The sequence below is a fragment of the Trichinella spiralis genome, assembly GCF_000181795.1.
Source record: "Trichinella spiralis strain ISS 195 chromosome Unknown Scfld4, whole genome shotgun sequence".
Classification (NCBI taxonomy): Eukaryota; Metazoa; Nematoda; class Enoplea; order Trichinellida; family Trichinellidae; genus Trichinella; species Trichinella spiralis.
Genome location: NW_003526943.1, coordinates 7,966,400 through 7,984,266, shown reverse-complemented (window position 1 = coordinate 7,984,266; position 17,867 = coordinate 7,966,400). Strand labels below are relative to the sequence as shown.

At 32.7% G+C, this 17,867-nt stretch overlaps 6 protein-coding genes across 6 annotated transcripts; 3 read left to right on the top strand and 3 right to left on the bottom strand.

The window, feature by feature from the left end:
- Positions 1–893: 893 nt before the first annotated feature.
- Positions 894–2,844, bottom strand: Tsp_01949 (hypothetical protein). Its single transcript, XM_003377712.1, has 5 exons — positions 2,789–2,844; positions 2,407–2,421; positions 2,209–2,299; positions 1,993–2,148; positions 894–953 (listed from the first exon to the last, which is right to left on the bottom strand). Exons 1-5 carry the CDS (start codon positions 2,842–2,844, stop codon positions 894–896), a joined length of 378 nt encoding a protein of 125 aa, XP_003377760.1.
- An 823-nt stretch (positions 2,845–3,667) lies between these two features.
- On the bottom strand, positions 3,668–4,741 carry Tsp_01950 (conserved hypothetical protein). Its single transcript, XM_003377711.1, has 3 exons — positions 4,711–4,741; positions 4,225–4,286; positions 3,668–3,955 (listed from the first exon to the last, which is right to left on the bottom strand). The coding sequence occupies exons 1-3, from the start codon at positions 4,739–4,741 to the stop codon at positions 3,668–3,670; spliced, it is 381 nt and encodes a 126-aa protein (XP_003377759.1).
- A 1,760-nt stretch (positions 4,742–6,501) lies between these two features.
- Positions 6,502–10,287, top strand: Tsp_01951 (Noc2p family protein). The gene is made up of 8 exons (XM_003377710.1): positions 6,502–6,614; positions 7,503–7,752; positions 7,801–7,884; positions 8,016–8,318; positions 8,568–8,681; positions 9,111–9,230; positions 9,489–9,704; positions 10,087–10,287. The coding sequence occupies exons 1-8, from the start codon at positions 6,502–6,504 to the stop codon at positions 10,285–10,287; spliced, it is 1,401 nt and encodes a 466-aa protein (XP_003377758.1).
- Positions 10,288–11,201: 914 nt separating this feature from the next.
- Positions 11,202–13,117, top strand: Tsp_01952 (conserved hypothetical protein). The gene is made up of 3 exons (XM_003377709.1): positions 11,202–11,463; positions 11,600–11,920; positions 12,009–13,117. The coding sequence occupies exons 1-3, from the start codon at positions 11,202–11,204 to the stop codon at positions 13,115–13,117; spliced, it is 1,692 nt and encodes a 563-aa protein (XP_003377757.1).
- Positions 13,118–13,659: 542 nt separating this feature from the next.
- Tsp_01953 (conserved hypothetical protein) lies at positions 13,660–14,811 on the bottom strand. The gene is made up of 3 exons (XM_003377708.1): positions 14,734–14,811; positions 14,565–14,618; positions 13,660–13,899 (listed from the first exon to the last, which is right to left on the bottom strand). The coding sequence occupies exons 1-3, from the start codon at positions 14,809–14,811 to the stop codon at positions 13,660–13,662; spliced, it is 372 nt and encodes a 123-aa protein (XP_003377756.1).
- A 2,071-nt stretch (positions 14,812–16,882) lies between these two features.
- Positions 16,883–17,856, top strand: Tsp_01954a (conserved hypothetical protein; the record flags this gene model as incomplete). The annotated part of the gene is made up of 3 exons (XM_003377707.1): positions 16,883–16,927; positions 17,047–17,458; positions 17,496–17,856. Coding segments are annotated over exons 1-3 (818 nt in total), but the record flags the coding sequence as incomplete, so codon positions are not given.
- Between the last annotated feature and the right edge of the window lie 11 nt (positions 17,857–17,867).

The following is a 17,867-nucleotide window of genomic DNA, read 5'->3' as shown; positions in this document are numbered from 1 at the left end:
GACAAAATGCAGAATTACAGCTTTTCTCTGGACAAGTTCTTCAAGAAAGTTTAATTAATAAAAAAAGCTATTTTTCTCAATGACGCAAAAGATGTCGATGTTGTTTAATAGTTGAGATGTTGGTTAGCATCATTTTCATTATTAAAAATGTCTCACTGTTCATTTTTAACTAATGAATCCGTACATTTTATAGTATCCATTTTACCAATTATCAAATAAGTCATGCAAATTGTAAATTTGAGCCATGCCTTTTTAGAAGTTCAGCTTTAATATTCCAATGAAATATAATGCTCAAATTCTGTTGCCTGTTCACTCAATGCAATCACTAATGACAAATTTAATAAAACGGCCCTGATAAAAACACCAAATTATGAAATACACAAAATTATTGTATAGCTTGTCATTCACACACATTTTAAATAATCAAATTTATTACTACAAACATCTCATTACAAAATACAAAGTACAAGATACCAAATTTGACTGCTTAAATTAGCTGTTCAGATTACTTGTACAAGACAAAACAATTGCTAAACACTGAATTTAGCATTAGAAATATTTATTCAAATACTTTTCAATGAAAACTGAACTATTTAAAGGGAATGCTACAAAAGTGAATTTCTGAAATTACATCGAAAGGTAAAGATTAATCAGAGATTAATTCTTTTCAGTTTCAAAGTTGGTAGGTTATGTAAATTTTCTTTTCAAAAAGGGCTTTCTTACCTTAAGCTATGCATAATAAAAATTGCTGTTTCTTAAGCAGATTATAAATAAGATTCTTTTGTATACGAAATAACTGCAGAATGTCAGTGAGGTAAACATTTATTTCAAGACGGTTTACCTATGATGAACTGTGAATATGCTTGTTTACTATGCGAAAAGTAAACTGAGCTTCACGCTTTGAAAAGCTGCAAGTGCACACTGCCAACTGAGATGCAAGCGGTTTCAGATTTCTTAGATTTATTTATTTTCAAATATAAATAATCACCGTTAAAGGCGAAACAGCATGAAAAGACTTTTTACAGAAAAAATGAAATGAAATGTATTTGAAGGATAAATATTTCGGGGCAAATTTGAACTTGAAAAAATATATAAACTAATTATGTATTTCAGAGAAATACAGGAACTGAAATAAGAATGAATAAGATCAAAAACAAATTAACAAAGTCAAACAGGGATAGCATAAGTAATTAGATATTATAAAATAATAAGCAAATTATTTATTCATAATAAGCTACATTTCTTTTTTAGAGCATAATTTAGATAAACAGAACGTGCTTTTTTCACAATTTTCAGTTTTTCAATTAATATGTATTACAGCATTTAACTGATTGCATGCACAGATTTATTCACACGATAAATTAAATTATAATTTATCATTAAGCCTAATTTTGCCCAAACAGCTGCTACAGCTATAGCCTTGCACTATTTTAACAACATAGCAACTGATAGCAAAATACTAAATAACACTTCCCTTAACATTTACATACAACATTCCGAAACCATATTAGCAATATGAATGAACATTATACGTCACAAATATTTCATGGCTTCTTCAGCATGTTGCACAAATCAATGATACTTGCACATATTGAAGTTTATTAGCTTCTAGCTTTACCAAATTTCAATATTCTAATATCCCATAATTGATTATTACAAAAACAGTATATCCATTAATTAAATTTGCTAATGCAATATTGCAAAGTATCAACAAATATTTTTGCAGCTTAGATTGCAGCTTGCAACAAAATGTAAAATTTATATATTTTAAAATCATAATTGAAAATATTTTGCTTCTGCACGTAATCTAATTAAACTGTAAAGTATTTATTTTCTTGAAATGCTGACAATACATATGAGCCACAACATTTGAGACCAATAAATTAAAGGAATATTAATAAAAAATTTATGTTTACCTTGAAAATGATAAATCAAGAAGAGATGTATATATAGTGTACTAGAAAACTCAGTGCACCACAACACTTTGATTACATCAAAAATGGGCTCTTTTAATGTATGAGAAAGCCATTCATCTTGAGACCCCACCCACTGTTGACTGTTTGGACCAATGACCGTGTCAGCGTACGGTGGCGAGCTTTTCAAAAATTTTGACCGTTTTACTTGGCAAAAGAAATAAATAGAAGAAAACTGAAATAAATGAATTATCTACTGATTGTCGACGTTGTTCCACATAAGCCCAAAATAGACTGCGGCAATGGCGCACCCAGGACTGCCTTCATGGGAGGGGCCAAATTTTATCATGCACATTAATGGACTTGTTTTCTCAAAATTATATCTTCTTAAGAAAAAATTTTTTTATTCTTTCAAAAATCTGAATAGTTTATGCAAAATAAAAGAAACAATTTTCAATTATCAAGCTACTTTATAGTTTTCAATTGCACATACTTGCATATGCATGCACTGAAAAAAATAAAGATCACATTCAAGTCAGCTGATCAACATTACAAAATTTATATAAGTTATCAACTAAAATTCTTAAAACATATTGGATTTTTATAAAATTTTCAGCATTTTGGAAGAAATCGCTTATTACATGAGCGCTATTTGAGAAATTTGAATGAAACAAAATGCATGAAAATACGCATATAAATAGATACATAGATTTAAGCAGACTATTTTTGCAAACGCAATGAGGAACATTACCTGTAGTTACAGTTTAAAATATGTATCTTTCGTATATGAAACGCACTGTTTCTTATATGAAACTGTGTATTTTTTTCATTTGAAATGCAATACTCACGCACATCAGCAAATATGCAGCTATTACCTATACTGAGGATCTATATAATCAAATAATTCAAAATGTTTTGAAAATCTGCGCATTTACATATTATTTAGAAACGAAATGCAATTTGAATGGGAAATTGTTCACTTAACTTTGTAAAGAAAGGTTGACCTAAGTTTTATTTTACAGCATTATTTTGATTACTGACATATTCTGAGTTTCAAGTTATCCGTTTTTCAGCACAAAAGTGCACGCTTATCATTATTGGAATGTTAATTGTTAACTTTGAATTTGACAAGAATCTTGAAAACAACATCCATCTGCTGCTTATTTGTATATTTAGCATAGCTTGAATTTTCAACAAAAGACAGCCTCGTTTTTCATACCCATTCCAAAAATTCATGGATCAACACGAGTATGAAACTTCTTCTGGCAACTGCTCATAAAAATCTTTTTGCTTTGCATAACTTAAAAAAAATTTAATGTCTGTCGTTGTTCAACATGGCAAGGATAATTTGCAAATAAGTAGCGTTTTTCTGAAATAAAGCGGTAATTTTATATGTTATAAATGAAGCTAGTTTCTTAAAAACATTTTAGTCATTTAAATTTGCACAACATGGTGTTGTTCTTCACAAATTGTAATGCAACAATTTTCATTGAGCACTGTAATGGGGAAAAAACTTCTAATAAAAAGTGACATGCATTTGTTACGAGACAACTGATTTTAATTGCGGACGGAAGTGAGAACGAATTGAACACAAATTTTCCAGCGTAGATTGAGTTTCTCCGGAAGAAGTGAAGAAAGATGTGATGAAACTATGCTGTCAATTATGTTCCTGATAACAATGCCGTCTAACGGAGAACCGTAGACTATTTCCGGAAATGTGGCTACCGTTGATGAGACGCGTCTTTAAATGACCCTCAGGCGGAGTTTCTCACGACACATTTGACAGAATGACTACAGTATCTCTCACGCGGATCATTTCTGTGTACGATGACAAATCTTGGTGTTCTTTTTTTTCTCTTTCGCCCATGTCGTCCATCGATCATTCCAACGACTGCACCCACAGCTGGGCTGATCAGGACGAGGATAGCGCCGGTTCTGCGTTTCCGACGTTGCCCACACCCCGACACTGGCAAGGCTGTCAAAAGTTTTCTGGGAGCAGTACTATTTTCCGGGCCACAGTAATCAGGGCGTCGTCCGCTCGTCTGTGCTTACCTATCATCATTGTGGCCAAACGAGATATAACCAGCTCTAAGCTTGATATAATCAAACTTTTCATCCTTTTAATAATATTACTTATTTTAATACAAATTTTTTATCAATAAATGATAAAGTGGTATTTGGCCCTTTGTAGATTAATCACAACACATTGAAATTTGTACATGTATATGCATTATTCGTGTATATTTATATTTTCATTTTCATACAGATATTATAATTATTATACTGCCAACATTTTACTGAGATTACATACATTGCGGAAAACTCCACGAATGAATCGACTGCGCATAATATGCTGAATGAAAATCAGCATAACTAAATAAAGATTTTCATTTATTTTTTGCATAAACTATGCACTGATATAAATTACATTTTTATCACATTCAACTGGAGTAGCTGTAAAATGCAAAAAATTGCCGAGTCACGTTTACAAGTAAATTGCAGTGCAAAAATATTTTTTTACTTCAGGAATAATTGAAATTACAAGTATGTTCCTATTGTATAAGTATTACTGATAAAATCTGCAAACTTTTTCAAAGTTTGAATTTACTGTTCATTAAGATAGTTCTTCATACAAATATAAATAAATAAATAAATATATCTTTACACACACGCGCGCGCTTCTTCATCTCAAACAAAATTATGCATATGCTTGATCAAAAAGTTGAATTAAAAAATTATGATTATTTTCAAATAATATTGTTAATAAATGTCCAGAGATGAAATCAAAACAAATAACCTTGAGCATTCATGAATGTGTCAAGAAGCATTCATTCAACCGCATTGCATTAAAGCAGTTTTCAATTGTGCTTTATTGCTTCCTTGAAAATAATTTACAATTGAAATGCTAAAAATATGTTTATAGTAATATCATTTTGAAAAGTAAATATTTATTTTGCCATCTGACAATTTATTAAGCAAGTTGTATTAATTTAATTCATTGACAATATGTACTTTGATAAATGATATATCTCACGTAACCGCAACTAATTAAATAATCGACAATTCCATATGAAATATCACCTTTTGTTCATATGATAAGAAAAAATTTTTTTAATAAAAAACGAATATCATTTTCAAGTTTATTTTCTATTTTTTATTGCAATCTTTTGCAATCTACATATATTTCATTTAATCACAATTTTCTTCATTCCTTAAGTTTCAGTTATTACTAAAAAGGTTAATTGATGTTCATTTGAAAACAATTATTACTCAATGCACCTATAAATTTTCATTTATTTATGAACAGACAGTTTTTATGAGAAAAAATAATACATTCATAAAATAAAATACCTGTATTTGATATTTTGCATTTGCAGAAACTGTAAAATCATATGAAGTAATTTCAGTCAGTTAAAACTAATTTGAACTGTCAGTCTACATTGAATAAAACCATTTTTAAAAAGTTATTTTTAACGTTTTTATAGGTGCAAGAATTCGAATAAAAAAATCAAAGCCTATAATATCTTCATCACTTTATTAAACTTGCTTAGAACATAAAATTCTCTCTCACAGTTAATTGAAAAATAAGAAGCCTAAAAGCAAGGATCAAATGTTAATAATGAGATATGTCAAATTTTTAATAATAATAATCAAGACGTTGGAAAATGTAAAAATTCATACCTGATGAATAATATAATTTAACAAAAATCAAAAATGAAATAAAAATGCAATGTCAGAATTGTGCTTACTTTGTGATTATAACATTAGCCTGTATTGTGCTTGTTTGTTGCCGACCGGCAAAGCGACCGATATCTGAGAAATGAAATTTGCTCAAAGATGACTCACGTTTTGAAGGTGCACTGTTTACAGACGTGTGGGCAAATTTATCAACCAGATTTAAACTTCTAAAATATTCAAACATTCCAAGCCGACCTCGGAAAACAAACCCAGCAAGCGGTTTCGGCTTTAAACTTCCTCTTAAAGATGCCTTTCTTACAATTTTAATAACCTACAAGTCACACTGACGCCTACAAGACCATTTTTTTCTTTCAACAAAATCTTACTCACAGCTTTGACATGCAAAATTGATAAAAAGGTGAAAATGTTGATAGAGACAAAAAAATCCCTTTGAAAATAATAAATTTCCTACCTATGATTCAGCTTCAATTGTTCAAATGTGACATGTGTTCATGAAAAAAATGTTGTCAAAAAGAAAACTCATCGTCACTGAATTTCAACCACGCATCCAATTAAACATCTTTGAATAAAACCGACATAACAGCATTGCAATTATTTCCACTCTTGGTTTTTTCTTTGACGATGATCAACGAAGAAAATGCCCATTATAGCAGCTATAAATTGCACCAATTTCTCATCAAAGTCACTTTTCCAAACAAATTAACACCAATATATTGTACGACAAACGTAATAATATGGAAATTCAAAATTTTTTTCAACAAACGGCACAGTCATGATATTTAAAAAGTTTTATGAAAAAATAACCAACATCACTTGCGTCAACCATTATTATTCATCGTGCACAAACAATTAGTGGGTGCTATTTTCACTATCGTTTGCAAACCATCGAATGCCAGACCAATTCATTTATTTATTGAGGCATAATCGACTAATTAGCTTTAATTTTGCATCATTTCATTTTGCCTGTATGTACAAGTGGACATTTAATGCCACATTTCAAAAGTAATTTGAATAGTATTAAAAATAACAACACAAGAAACTTTACTATACGGTAAATAAGAACATTAAAGAAAACAAATGCTGATGTAACAAGGGTAATGAAATTCACATTAAAACAAGATCAACAAATAAATTGCATCAATTAAAAATTAAATTCAATGTTAACTATACTTTGATGTTTATCGAAATCAATTATATCAAATATCAACATATTTGTTAATTGCAATCTTCATTTTCATTCGCAAACATCAAAAAAATATTTATATTTATATTTATATTTATATATTCCACAATAAATAAAGTTTTCAAATAGTGAAGAAAAAAATGAAAAGGTCAAAACAAAAAGCCAGTCGGCAATCTTCTGTAAACTATACAAAATGACAGTTAAGTTTCTATTAGCAAATGAGTTGACGCAGATTTTTAGCTGTTCTATCATACGCAGATATGCTTTTTTTTATAAAACAGCATGCTTTGAAAACATCTGCCATTTTTTAGAATTAATTCATTATTGTTTTATTATTATTTAGTGACATTAAAATTGAATTTGTGCCATTCTGATTTCATAAATAAACTGAATCAGGATAACATTTTTTTATTTAAAATTATTTAAAAATAAGCTGAAATTTTTATTTAAGATATTTGAACGTGTTCATTTATAATAATAATTTTTGAATGCACTACTAACTGAATGTAATTTAGAGTACTTGTTTTGTTTCGTTTAGCGGTTACATTTGTACCTGCAATCACTATTTATACAGTAATTAGTCAAATTTCGTCTTATATTTGTTGAGTAAATTGTAATGGGAAAAAATAAAGGCAAAACACGGAAGAGGTATTTAAATCATTAAAAAAAGCGAATTGTATAAATTTTAATAACAACCATATAACCAGGCAACTGTCAACCGAAAATGGTGATGAACAGAGAAAGAAGTTATCGTTGCATCTGCAAGAGACTGATCCGGAATTTTATGAATTTTTGAAAGATGAAGATCCAGATATCTTTACAGATGGTACTCTTGAAGGATATCTTGATGAATTAAATGAAGCAGAATTGGGAGTCGATGAAGAGGAAATGTATGATAAAGATGGAAATGACATAGATGACAGTTTCTCTGCGGAAGATGACGACAGCGAATTTGAGGTTTGGAAAAAGTTTTTATATCTGTATTTTTTAAGTGGGAATTTTTAGGAGGAAAACGCTGCTGAGGATGATTTTGAAGCTGATGTTGACGCTGATCAACCATTTGAAGAAACACTTTTACAGAAATTGAAAGTACGTCTTTTTTGCTAATGAATAATTGAAATAATTATGTTTGAGAAATGCGAAAAGAATTTTTTTTTATTTTTATCCTTTTACATGAAATGAAGCGTTTTTTACATTTACATATGGGTTTTCATTAACAGAATAATAAAATGAGTGCCCTTCGTTTTATTGTTGGTAAATTTGCTGCAGCTGTAGCAGAAGTTGGAGTTGATGTAAGCAAATTTGCCGTATCAGGAACTGTAAATGGAATTGAAGGTACAGTGCACGATTTATGCGTCATTAATTGTCAGTATACATTAAGTGATGAAAATTTAGATGTTAATGCAGTATTGCGTTATTGTTTTACCCTTTTTCCGTCAATGTGGATAAATATTGTGAAATCGAATGCAGCACCATCGAAGCGAAGTCGAAAGAAAGGCAAATGGAGAAAATTGTTTCCACTAGTTAGAACCTATTTGAGACTTTTACTAAGAGTATAGCAATATTTAATTTTATTTCCTAGTTTGCCATTTGTTGATTATTTGCTTTAGCTCATCCCTGAATTGCAAAATGCTGACGTGCTTGCAGCTACTTTGGCACATGTTTTGAAAGTGATCCAATACTATTCTGTTCTTTTACGGACGTCGCAAATGCTTCTCAGAGTAGAAACTGTATTTTTCAAACCGCAAGGCATAATGGTGATCAAATTTTAGAAATTAATATCCGTTTGGACAACAAAAGAAGAAAAGTGTAGAAGGCTTGCATATGATTGCATCGAGAAACTTGTAAAGATGCTTCCAGAAGATGTTTACGAAATGGTTTTTAGGGTGAATTTCAAAATTTCATTATTATTATTATTATTATTATTATTATGCATTCTGTTAATAATTTATTTTATTTAATATATATTTTAATATATTATTCAGCGAATGTATTTGGCTTACGTACGAAATTCAAAAATCATTACTTATTCAAACTGGTCATCTGTTCATTTAATGCAGGTAAGAAAATAGGTGGTAATGATGTGTAAAAAAATACATCATACTTTCGGTGAGATGTGGAAAGTGATTTTACTTGGTTTTAGGATTGCTTTTCAAGCCTCTGCGCTGTACAACCTTCAATAACGTACAAAAATGCATTTTTATTCATCCGACAGTTAGCGATAAGCTTAAGAAATGCCTATACTCAAAATACAAAAGTGATTTTTTATTGCTTGTAGATGAATGCTTTTTTTGAATGTTAAAAATGTTCTTCAGAAAGCGATTAATTCTGTACATTCGTGGCATTTTGTTCAATCTATAAATCTGTGGTGTCATGTTCTTGTTCAGCATCCAAACCAACGAATTTGGCATCCACTTCGTTATCCAGTTGTGCAAGTCAGTTTCGGTTGCATGAGGTGATATTTAAATTTCTGTTATCAGTGATATTGTTTGTTTTTATTGAAAAGAGATTTTTTTCTTCTAAGATTGTTGCCTTCAGCAAAGTGTTTGCCTTTGATATTTTTGATCACGAGAAGTTTGCTGAAGTTAAGCGAAAATTGCAAGCAGTTCATACCTGTGCATTTGACTTTGATCAAAGTAAATGATTTTTGATGTTTTTATCATTTTTTGACCATTGGAATTATTATTTTTCAGATATTGCAGATGGTCGACTTGGACGGTAAAGTTAAACGTTCGTCGTTGAAGCCAATTGACTTCGATTGCACCTTGAAAGTTTCCTCATCCCAGATATTGGAAAGCGGATTCAAAGTGGCCGTTATGGAAAATTTCATTGAATTGTTGCTCAAATTTTTTCACTTGCATCGTTTCAACGTCGCTTTTCCGGAATTGATTTTCATTCCTCTGCAACGGGTAGGTGCATTATTTATTGTTTTACACGTAATAATTTTTGTTTATTTATTTATTATTATTTAGTTGAATAAATACGTGAAGAAATGTCGTTGTGCAGAATTTTCTACGCAAATCAAAGATTTGTGCGAAGTATTGCGTAAACAGTCGGCATTCATTGTGGAACGACGTCGAGGAGCGGTGACTGGGTTTGCAAAAAAGCCTGCATCAGAACTGAACATTGCTGACAAAGGCCAGTCACCTTTGGAATTGCACTTTTGCAAATTCAATGCAATCAAACAACGCGAGAAGGATATCAAAAATTTCATTTCCAACGAAGTCTGTTTATCCAAATTGTTGTTTCAGTTTTTGCAAATTTGCATCCTTATTATGCTCATATTTTAAGGAAGAAGTAGCAGAAAATGATTTGAAACGTGCCACGAAAGTGAAAGCTGTTAAAAGGCAGAAAATGAATGGCGAAAATCAAAAGCAGAGCAACAAGAAAACAAGCGAAAACAAATTTTCAAAAATGCACAATAATTCTGTTGACAACAATCACAACAATGAAGACTTACTAGTTGATTGGAATATGTCAGATTCGGATTAGTCAGCAGATGTGACGAAATTTACGATTTGTATTTGTTGAATAAAATGTGTTTGATAATTGTCAAGCAAGCAAAATGTGGTAAAAATACACAATTTCAGATTACGAGTAGTGAGTATAAAGTACTTTTGTTTAAAAAAGCTCGAAAACAAAGTAAATCCAAATAATTTGCCCCTTTGAAAATCATATTAATATTTTTTATTCTGAACCAATGACATTTACTTTGCCAATAATATGAAGCGCAAGCTCAATGAAATTCACTCGTTTCATTTAAAGGCGCTGTCGAATAATAAGCAACAAAATGTTAACAATGTAAAAAATTTCATGAAAGAAATCTGAAATCGTAATCGAAACAAAACATCACACTTCACATATTTAATGAAATGCTATGACAATTATTTATCTTTTTGATTAAAAATTACTCGTGAAGATTCTATTGAATAAACATAACCTTGAAAATCATTAAGGCGTTACAGTATTTTGTTCAACGAATTTTCAATTTAATTATTTTTTCATTTTAAATCATATTAGAACTTCACTGTTTAGTTAGTTTTCAATAAGGCATATTTTTTTAAATATGTTGGATAGAATATTATAGTTTAACGTTTGTTATTTTTCATTTTTAAGAAAATTGTTGTCATTTAAATAATGCTATTTTTTTTAATTTTAACACTTTAATACTTTGAAGCAAACGAAATAACGCAATTGTTGTACTCAGTTTATTGTCAGGGAAGCTCTTTTTTGTTATTGTATTGTAAATGTTAGGATGTACTGCAATTGACAATTGTAGAGAATTTTTTTCTATTTATGCCGTTGCTGTTGTTGTGTTTGTTTGAGTCTGTATGCACCGTTTATATTAAGCACGTAAGCTGAAAGTTCATGTTTATCGTATAATTATCATTTCAGAGTAAGAAGAAATGACTCCGTCCGAGGAGTTGTTGACTTTATTTTCCAAAGCAAATGAACTTGAAGAGCAATCCATTGTAATACATGAAATGCGGAAAATTACTGAAATCACAGAACGGGAAAAGTTGTGCAGTCGTTTGGAAACGTATTTTCAGAGTTGCCATGAAAATGTGGAGGTGGTGCTGTTTGGATCATCCGTAAATGGTTTCGGATGGCAAAATAGTGACGTTGATATGACAGTCTTTTATCGAAGCACACCGACTGAAAGCAAAGGTGAGATTTGATTCGATTTGATTTAATGGAAAATTGCAATTTGTTGTTTTTTGCATTACGAATATAGAAGTTGTGGATTCACCGGGTTCACCTGTTGAACAATTTTATAAATTACTTCAAAAATGGCCCGGTTTAGAAGGCAAGGCACACTTGGTGCAGAGTAAAAGGTGTCCGCTAATTCATTTCCGTTGCAATGGAAATTACAGATGCGAACTGTCGTTGAACAACATGCATTCAGTGAGAACAACTCGGTGGCTTCGACAATTTGCCGACACATACGGCGAATGGCTACCACGGCTTGCTTCGTTGATCCGCTTTTGGATTTCTGAATTCATGGACAGCAAGGAGGAAAAATTCAACTCTTATCCGTTGCTGTTGATATTGATAACTTTTCTTCGACAAAGTGGCTATATACCTTGCAAATCCGATCTTTCCGAAGATGAGATGTCACAGTTGAGTATGCAAATTTAGCTTTTCTTTTCAAAACAGTGTTTGTTAAATGCAGTTGTTTTGCTTGTTTGTTGTCGGTTTGATTTCTCTTTCAGCTTTACAGCAGCAGAATAATTGTAAAAAAGTCCCTTCGGTGTCTCGTCTGTTCGCCAAATTTGTCTGTTTTCTTCACCAGTTGCCTTTGACGTTGCGCGATGTGGTATTCCAACCTCGACGAGCGGATGTTGTGTCGTCGATGGAATTTTTGACCGAATCTTCTCAGCTTGCAATCGACAAATCTGTGGACAATTTGTTCAAATTTAGCCACGTCAACGTCCAAGATCCGTTGGACTGTACGCACAATCCGGCCGCGTCCATAAGACGCAACGCGGCGTTTCTGTTCCGCATCTTTGTCGAACGTACTTGGAGGATGGTGATGAAATCGGTTTTGTCCGACGGTGGTTCCAAATTGGCACTATGTCCACGATTGTTTTCCATACATCCAGAGGGGGAAGCAGAAGAAGAAGACGAAAAGGACGACGACGACGGGACGATGGACTTCAGGGAGATGGACCGTTCGATTGAATGCATCGGCAAGTACCGAGTGCTGATCAAGCCGAATGCGTTCATTTACGACTGCTTGCAACGGGAAATGGTCGAGAAGCGCTTAGTCGTTGACAGTGGAGAAAGTTTCCGTCTATTCTTCCATTTGTCCCTGCGTACAGTATTGTACACGTTGAAGGAGATTTACTTGTTCAACGTGGACACTGTGAAGGCAACTGGCGATTTGAACGACCAGCTGAATGCCGCGTTTGCAGATCCCTCAAACTGCCCCCAACGTTTCAGCGTGGGAGCGTTCGAGTTCAACTGCCGGTCCACTGCCTCGACTTGGATTCACCGCGGTTCGGTTGCCAAGCGACTTTGCTTTCACTGTCCGGAAAGTAAATTTCCCCACAACTGCGAAGTGTGCATTTCCAAAGCCCTGATCGATGTCACCGACAACTCTTCTTTTCTACTGAAATTGGCCGGCCTGTTGGTGAACAACAAACATCGACTGTACGTGGAACTGAGAATGGACAGTGAATACAGGATGGATCTGGGGGATTTTTGCAAAAGCTTTTCCGAAATGTTGGTCCGAATGCAAAATCATTGTTTTGAATATTTCACTTCCACTTCCACTTCGAACAACGACACTGATCATCAAGCACAAAGTGCGGTGCTGTGAAATTCCCTGTTAACTGATCTGAATAGAACAATCTTTCTCTCTCTCTCTCTTTCTCCTATGTTGTTTCTGTGGATCATTGCTTTCACTTGTTTGTACACTTGCACACCACCCAGTAAATGCAATTTAACTTCAAAATAATTCATCTATATGAATGGAATTATTCATAATAGTCAATTGCATAATTAAAATGTATATATGATATTTTTTAAATTAAGTTCAATTGTATTTTTCTATCAGTAATAGAAGACTGAGACAACAATAGCAAATGTAAATGACAATGATTTATTCCATTCTGTACAGAAGAGAGAGGGAGAGGAAAAAAAATCAAAACTGAACAAGTGAAGTATTAAGAGTTAATCAATGTACAAAAAACAAAAATCCTTGTCCATTCACTATTTCATAACAACAAATCACTGCATAAAAATATTCTGAACTAAAAAGCACGCATATATATATATATATATATATATATATTAAAAAACAGTTTTAAAATAATGAATAATAAAATATAAAATGTAATTGCTATTGTATGCTTTCATTATTCAGTCATTTGGATCATTTTGGTGGCTCAATGTTTCTCTCATTGCATCAAAATCAACATCAGCATCCTCAGTTTCCATTTCAACGTCAGATTCGTTGTTATCGGTATTTGTAATATGACCATCTTTACGGGCCTGTACATCCACTTGCAAAGAAGGACCCATCAATTCAACATGCGCAGAAGAATGATGCGTATGCGAATCGGACGTAACAGATCCAGACATTTCATCTTCTGAACTCGGCTACAAAAAAAACAACAACAAAATTTAACAAACAAATATGAAATGCACTGCTGTTTGCAAGTGGGATGCTGGTTTACGGAGTGATTTTATGTAGAAACAATTTAAATTTACAATTTTTATTCAATAATGCAAATCAATTTGACATGAAAAGTATTCTCAGTTCACTGGTAAAGGGTAAAATTTCAATATAATTGCAGGTCATTTTTATAAAATAAACTACTTTCAGTATAATGATATTAAATTTTCCGATCAACTACATTTTTCTCTTACTGTTAAATTTTTCATTATCCATGCTCGAACCCAGGTGCAAAATTAGCATTTCAAAAAAGCTGCTCCAAGTGAATCAGTGAGAACAAATTCACAACAGATTAGAAATTACAAAGTTCGAAGAAAAATTAATAAAAACATAAACAAAATAAATCGTCATCATAAATTAAAATTATTAATTTATCTAAAATCACATGAAGTAAAAAGAATTACACGTGCCATTTAGAAAAGTGAAACTGATGCAAAAAGCTTTCACAATTTAAACTTTTTTACAAAAAAATTGCTTTAAATTGATGATCATTAATTATCATGTCAAAATAAAATCTGATTAATTAACAGGTTTTTCTAAAGTAAAAAAAAGAAACAACTGAAATTCAACCAGCCGACTGAAATAGTACAATGATAAATATTATGTGATGGTCTGATTGATTCGACGATGCACAATGATAAAGCTGAAAATGAAAAATTTTTTTAAATTAGACAATGAAAACCAATAAATCAATAAATTACGATAAAATTATTTTTGGTGACATGTCGTGATGCCAGAATTTACAAGAGCAACTAAACATTGATGTCCTTTAAAGACGTAAACAGACCGGAAAAACGCCACACCTGATAGATAAGAACAGAAAAACGTCTAGCCATGCAATTAATAATAAATAATGTTACCGTTGTTGTTATTATCATTATTACTTATGATGTTATTGCAACTGTGCGTTCAATATATCATGGAACATAAACAATTAAATAAAAAACAAATTTTGGAAATGTTTCACGATTCGATTAACCCTAATAATTTGCCAAATAATAATTAAAATATATGAAGCACAAAAAAATAAAGAGGAAGAAGCAAATGCTGCTTATATGAAGGATCACTTGAACGATAATTACTTTCGTCGCATTACACAGGTTTTAAAAAAGCTCGAAAATGAACTATTCACAATTATTGAATAGCATTCATTTCAGTTCAATATTATTTAACAGTTGTACTCAAATAGCTCAACTCATAAAGCTTGACAGAAAAGACAGAAACAAAAATTGAAAATAATAACTTAGGTAGTGATGTTATTCGATAAATTATTTTATGAATTTATGATAGTGGATTCAAAATATGGAGGACATGAATTTTCGATTATCAAAATTATTTTCCACTTAACTTTTCTTATGCTACAAAGCAAACACTGAAGGCCAAGGTGAAAAAAGAAAAACAAGAAACCCCTGCGAATCAGAGTTGATCATCCATGCCACTTTTACTTTTTTTTCAAAAATTATCTTACTGTAAAATTTTAAGATAATGAAGATGAAATTTCTAATAACAATAATAATGACCATGCACATGAGGAATTTACATAAAATATTTTTAAAAAGAAAGGTACGAAGAGAAATTTTTTTAAAAAATGCACGTATAAACAAATAAATAAATGGAGCCACACCCGAAAAAGTGACCCGTTTCACTTTTGAACATGCCTTACTTACCATGCATGCAAGAAGATCTTGTATCTTGTCGACCAGTTTGGTGACATAATTCACGCACTGTTTGTTCGTCAATGCCTGAAAAGAGAAGACCCATTTAACCAGTGACATCGAAATGCGAGGCGTGTTGTATGTAATTTTTAACTTTCACCTACTCTCATTTATTTTCAGTTGTGAAAAAAAGTTGAAACAAAGAAAAAATCAAAAAAAATAAGAAAAAGACATTTTCTAGGGGAAAATAATTCAAATTCAACTTTTGATATCTTTCTCGAGGATGAAATGGGAAAGATTGATAAGAATATTTACCATTTCAGCTTTGTGGCAGAGTTCTTGTATGAGGATCAGTTCTTCACGACTGATGTTCTCTTTCAAGTACAGTTCCGGTAGCAGCTTGCACAAAGCCCGGCAACATAAGTGTTCAGGCACGTCGATCAGCTCGTTCAATATCTTCACAGCCAATTTGTTATGTGCATTCAGTTCCTGTATTGGGATCACGCAAAAAAAGAATAATACATATACTATGCATTACACATATACACATATATCATTATTTTTTCTTCTTACAAACACAACCAACCGTGCTTGCAAAAATCAAATAAATATCACAAAGCTTGTCTGTTTTTACTCAGGAATTAAAAAAAGTAAAAAAAGAATATAATTATGAAGATTTGTATGAAAACGGAAAAAAATAATTATCCACCGCAAATAGCTAAACAAATATTTCAGTATACTCTAAACGACCGGATTTCTCGCCAAAATGAAAAAGCAAAGGATGCTTTTAATTTTTCTCACCATTCGCTTAAAACACTCAGACAAGTTTGTGTGCATTATTTTTTTTCAATTGAAAAAAGAGAAAAGAGAAGATTGAGAAATTCGGCTTGGAGCCGCTCCTGGCAGACGTAGGTAAAACTGAAGTGCACCAAAGCTAGGATGACGAAAGCGCTAGAAAAATGCAAAAAAAACACAAACTCATTAAACTGCAGCAATTATCTCACAGGCACACACACAAGTTGGATTTTTTGCACACGCTGAGACGAAAAGTGAAGCATCAAAAATGAGTGAGCATTTTTTTCAAAAAAAATTGAACAAGACAAATCAAGCGGCAGTTACAGTTGCATGCATGCACTACTACGATTCAATTCAGCCAGATGGCAACTAAGAGAAGTAAAAAATGTGTAGCAGTTATAGAATAATATCATTTTTGGTTAACGGTGGTAAAAATAATGATGATGATGATGGATAGATGGAAGTGGCGAGCTCTTTGGATTTGCAAAATAAAAAAATTAAAGTTGAAATAAATACTAGGAAAAAACTATATATGGTACTGTAATTATTATTTGAGATGAAATATAAAAATGACGAAAACAAAATAATAATAATAAAATGACGAGCCTAAATCAATTTTAGAAAGCAGAGCAGGTTTATCGTCTTGTTCCGTCGGAGAAGAACACACCGCCATCCAGTGCGCAGTATTTTGGACAGATACCTTTTTCACCAGGAGGACCTTCGGGTCCGGGTGGTCCTTGTTTGCCCGGTGGTCCGTCAGGACCCGGCTCTCCGGAAGGACCTGGTGGACCTTTGATGCCGGGAAACCCGGCTTCGCCGCGTTCACCTGCCGGACCCGGAGGACCTGGTAAACCTGGAGTTCCTACTTCACCAGTTGGACCTGGATCACCAGGTGTAGATGGCATCGAAATGGCCGGCAAGCCAGGATCGCCAGCTTCTCCTTCCTTGCCCGGTTCACCTGGTGCGCCAGGTGGCCCTGGAGGACCGTGCGGTCCAGGTAAACCGTATTTTCCATCCATGCCGTTTGGACCGCGTGTGCCAGGACTACCTGAAAACTAACCGCCCTGAAGAAATTGAACGCAAAATTGAACAGCAACCCAGTGCAATACCAGGTGTTCCGTCTGGACCGGGTGGTCCTGGGGGACCCTGTGGACAAGGTTCGCAAGGCGGTGGAATTGGTTCGATGCAAAGTTCAAGCGGTGGCATACCAGGAAAACCCGGAGCTCCGGGCAAGCCTGGTGCGCCTGGAATTCCATTCTTACCCGGGATTCCTGGCGGTCCAGGAAGGCCAGGTAAACAGCACCCTAAATATGACATTTCCTACTCAACTGCGCGCTTTGAAATACAACAAAGAAGAAGAAGAAGAAGAAGAAAAGCTGCTTCTGCTTTGAAATATAATAATCAAACCTTTGCAAGGAACTATCGCCTGACGTTTCACAATA

Coding starts and splice junctions, on each gene's coding strand:
- Tsp_01953 (XM_003377708.1), bottom strand. CDS start 14,811: ATGGCTAGACGTTTTTCTGTTCTTATCTATCAGGTGTGGCGTTTTTCC. Junction 14,619..14,733: donor CGTCTTTAAAGGACATCAAT/GTTTAGTTGCTC, acceptor TTTCATTTTCAG/CTTTATCATTGTGCATCGTC. Junction 13,900..14,564: donor ATCACATAATATTTATCATT/GTACTATTTCAG, acceptor TTTTTTTTGTAG/CCGAGTTCAGAAGATGAAAT.
- Tsp_01952 (XM_003377709.1), top strand. CDS start 11,202: ATGACTCCGTCCGAGGAGTTGTTGACTTTATTTTCCAAAGCAAATGAA. Junction 11,464..11,599: donor CACACCGACTGAAAGCAAAG/GTGAGATTTGAT, acceptor GGCCCGGTTTAG/AAGGCAAGGCACACTTGGTG. Junction 11,921..12,008: donor AGATGAGATGTCACAGTTGA/GTATGCAAATTT, acceptor TTTCTCTTTCAG/CTTTACAGCAGCAGAATAAT.
- Tsp_01950 (XM_003377711.1), bottom strand. CDS start 4,741: ATGCTTCTTGACACATTCATGAATGCTCAAG. Junction 4,287..4,710: donor CACATTCATGAATGCTCAAG/GTTATTTGTTTT, acceptor ATCTTTATTTAG/TTATGCTGATTTTCATTCAG. Junction 3,956..4,224: donor TTCGTGGAGTTTTCCGCAAT/GTATGTAATCTC, acceptor AGGTAAGCACAG/ACGAGCGGACGACGCCCTGA.
- Tsp_01949 (XM_003377712.1), bottom strand. CDS start 2,844: ATGCGCAGATTTTCAAAACATTTTGAATTATTTGATTATATAGATCCT. Junction 2,149..2,208: donor CTGGGTGCGCCATTGCCGCA/GTCTATTTTGGG, acceptor CATTTATTTCAG/TTTTCTTCTATTTATTTCTT. Junction 954..1,992: donor TAAAAGAGCCCATTTTTGAT/GTAATCAAAGTG, acceptor AATAAATCTAAG/AAATCTGAAACCGCTTGCAT.
- Tsp_01951 (XM_003377710.1), top strand. CDS start 6,502: ATGCCAGACCAATTCATTTATTTATTGAGGCATAATCGACTAATTAGC. Junction 8,682..9,110: donor TTTACGAAATGGTTTTTAGG/GTGAATTTCAAA, acceptor AATGTTCTTCAG/AAAGCGATTAATTCTGTACA. Junction 9,231..9,488: donor TTCGTTATCCAGTTGTGCAA/GTCAGTTTCGGT, acceptor ATTATTTTTCAG/ATATTGCAGATGGTCGACTT.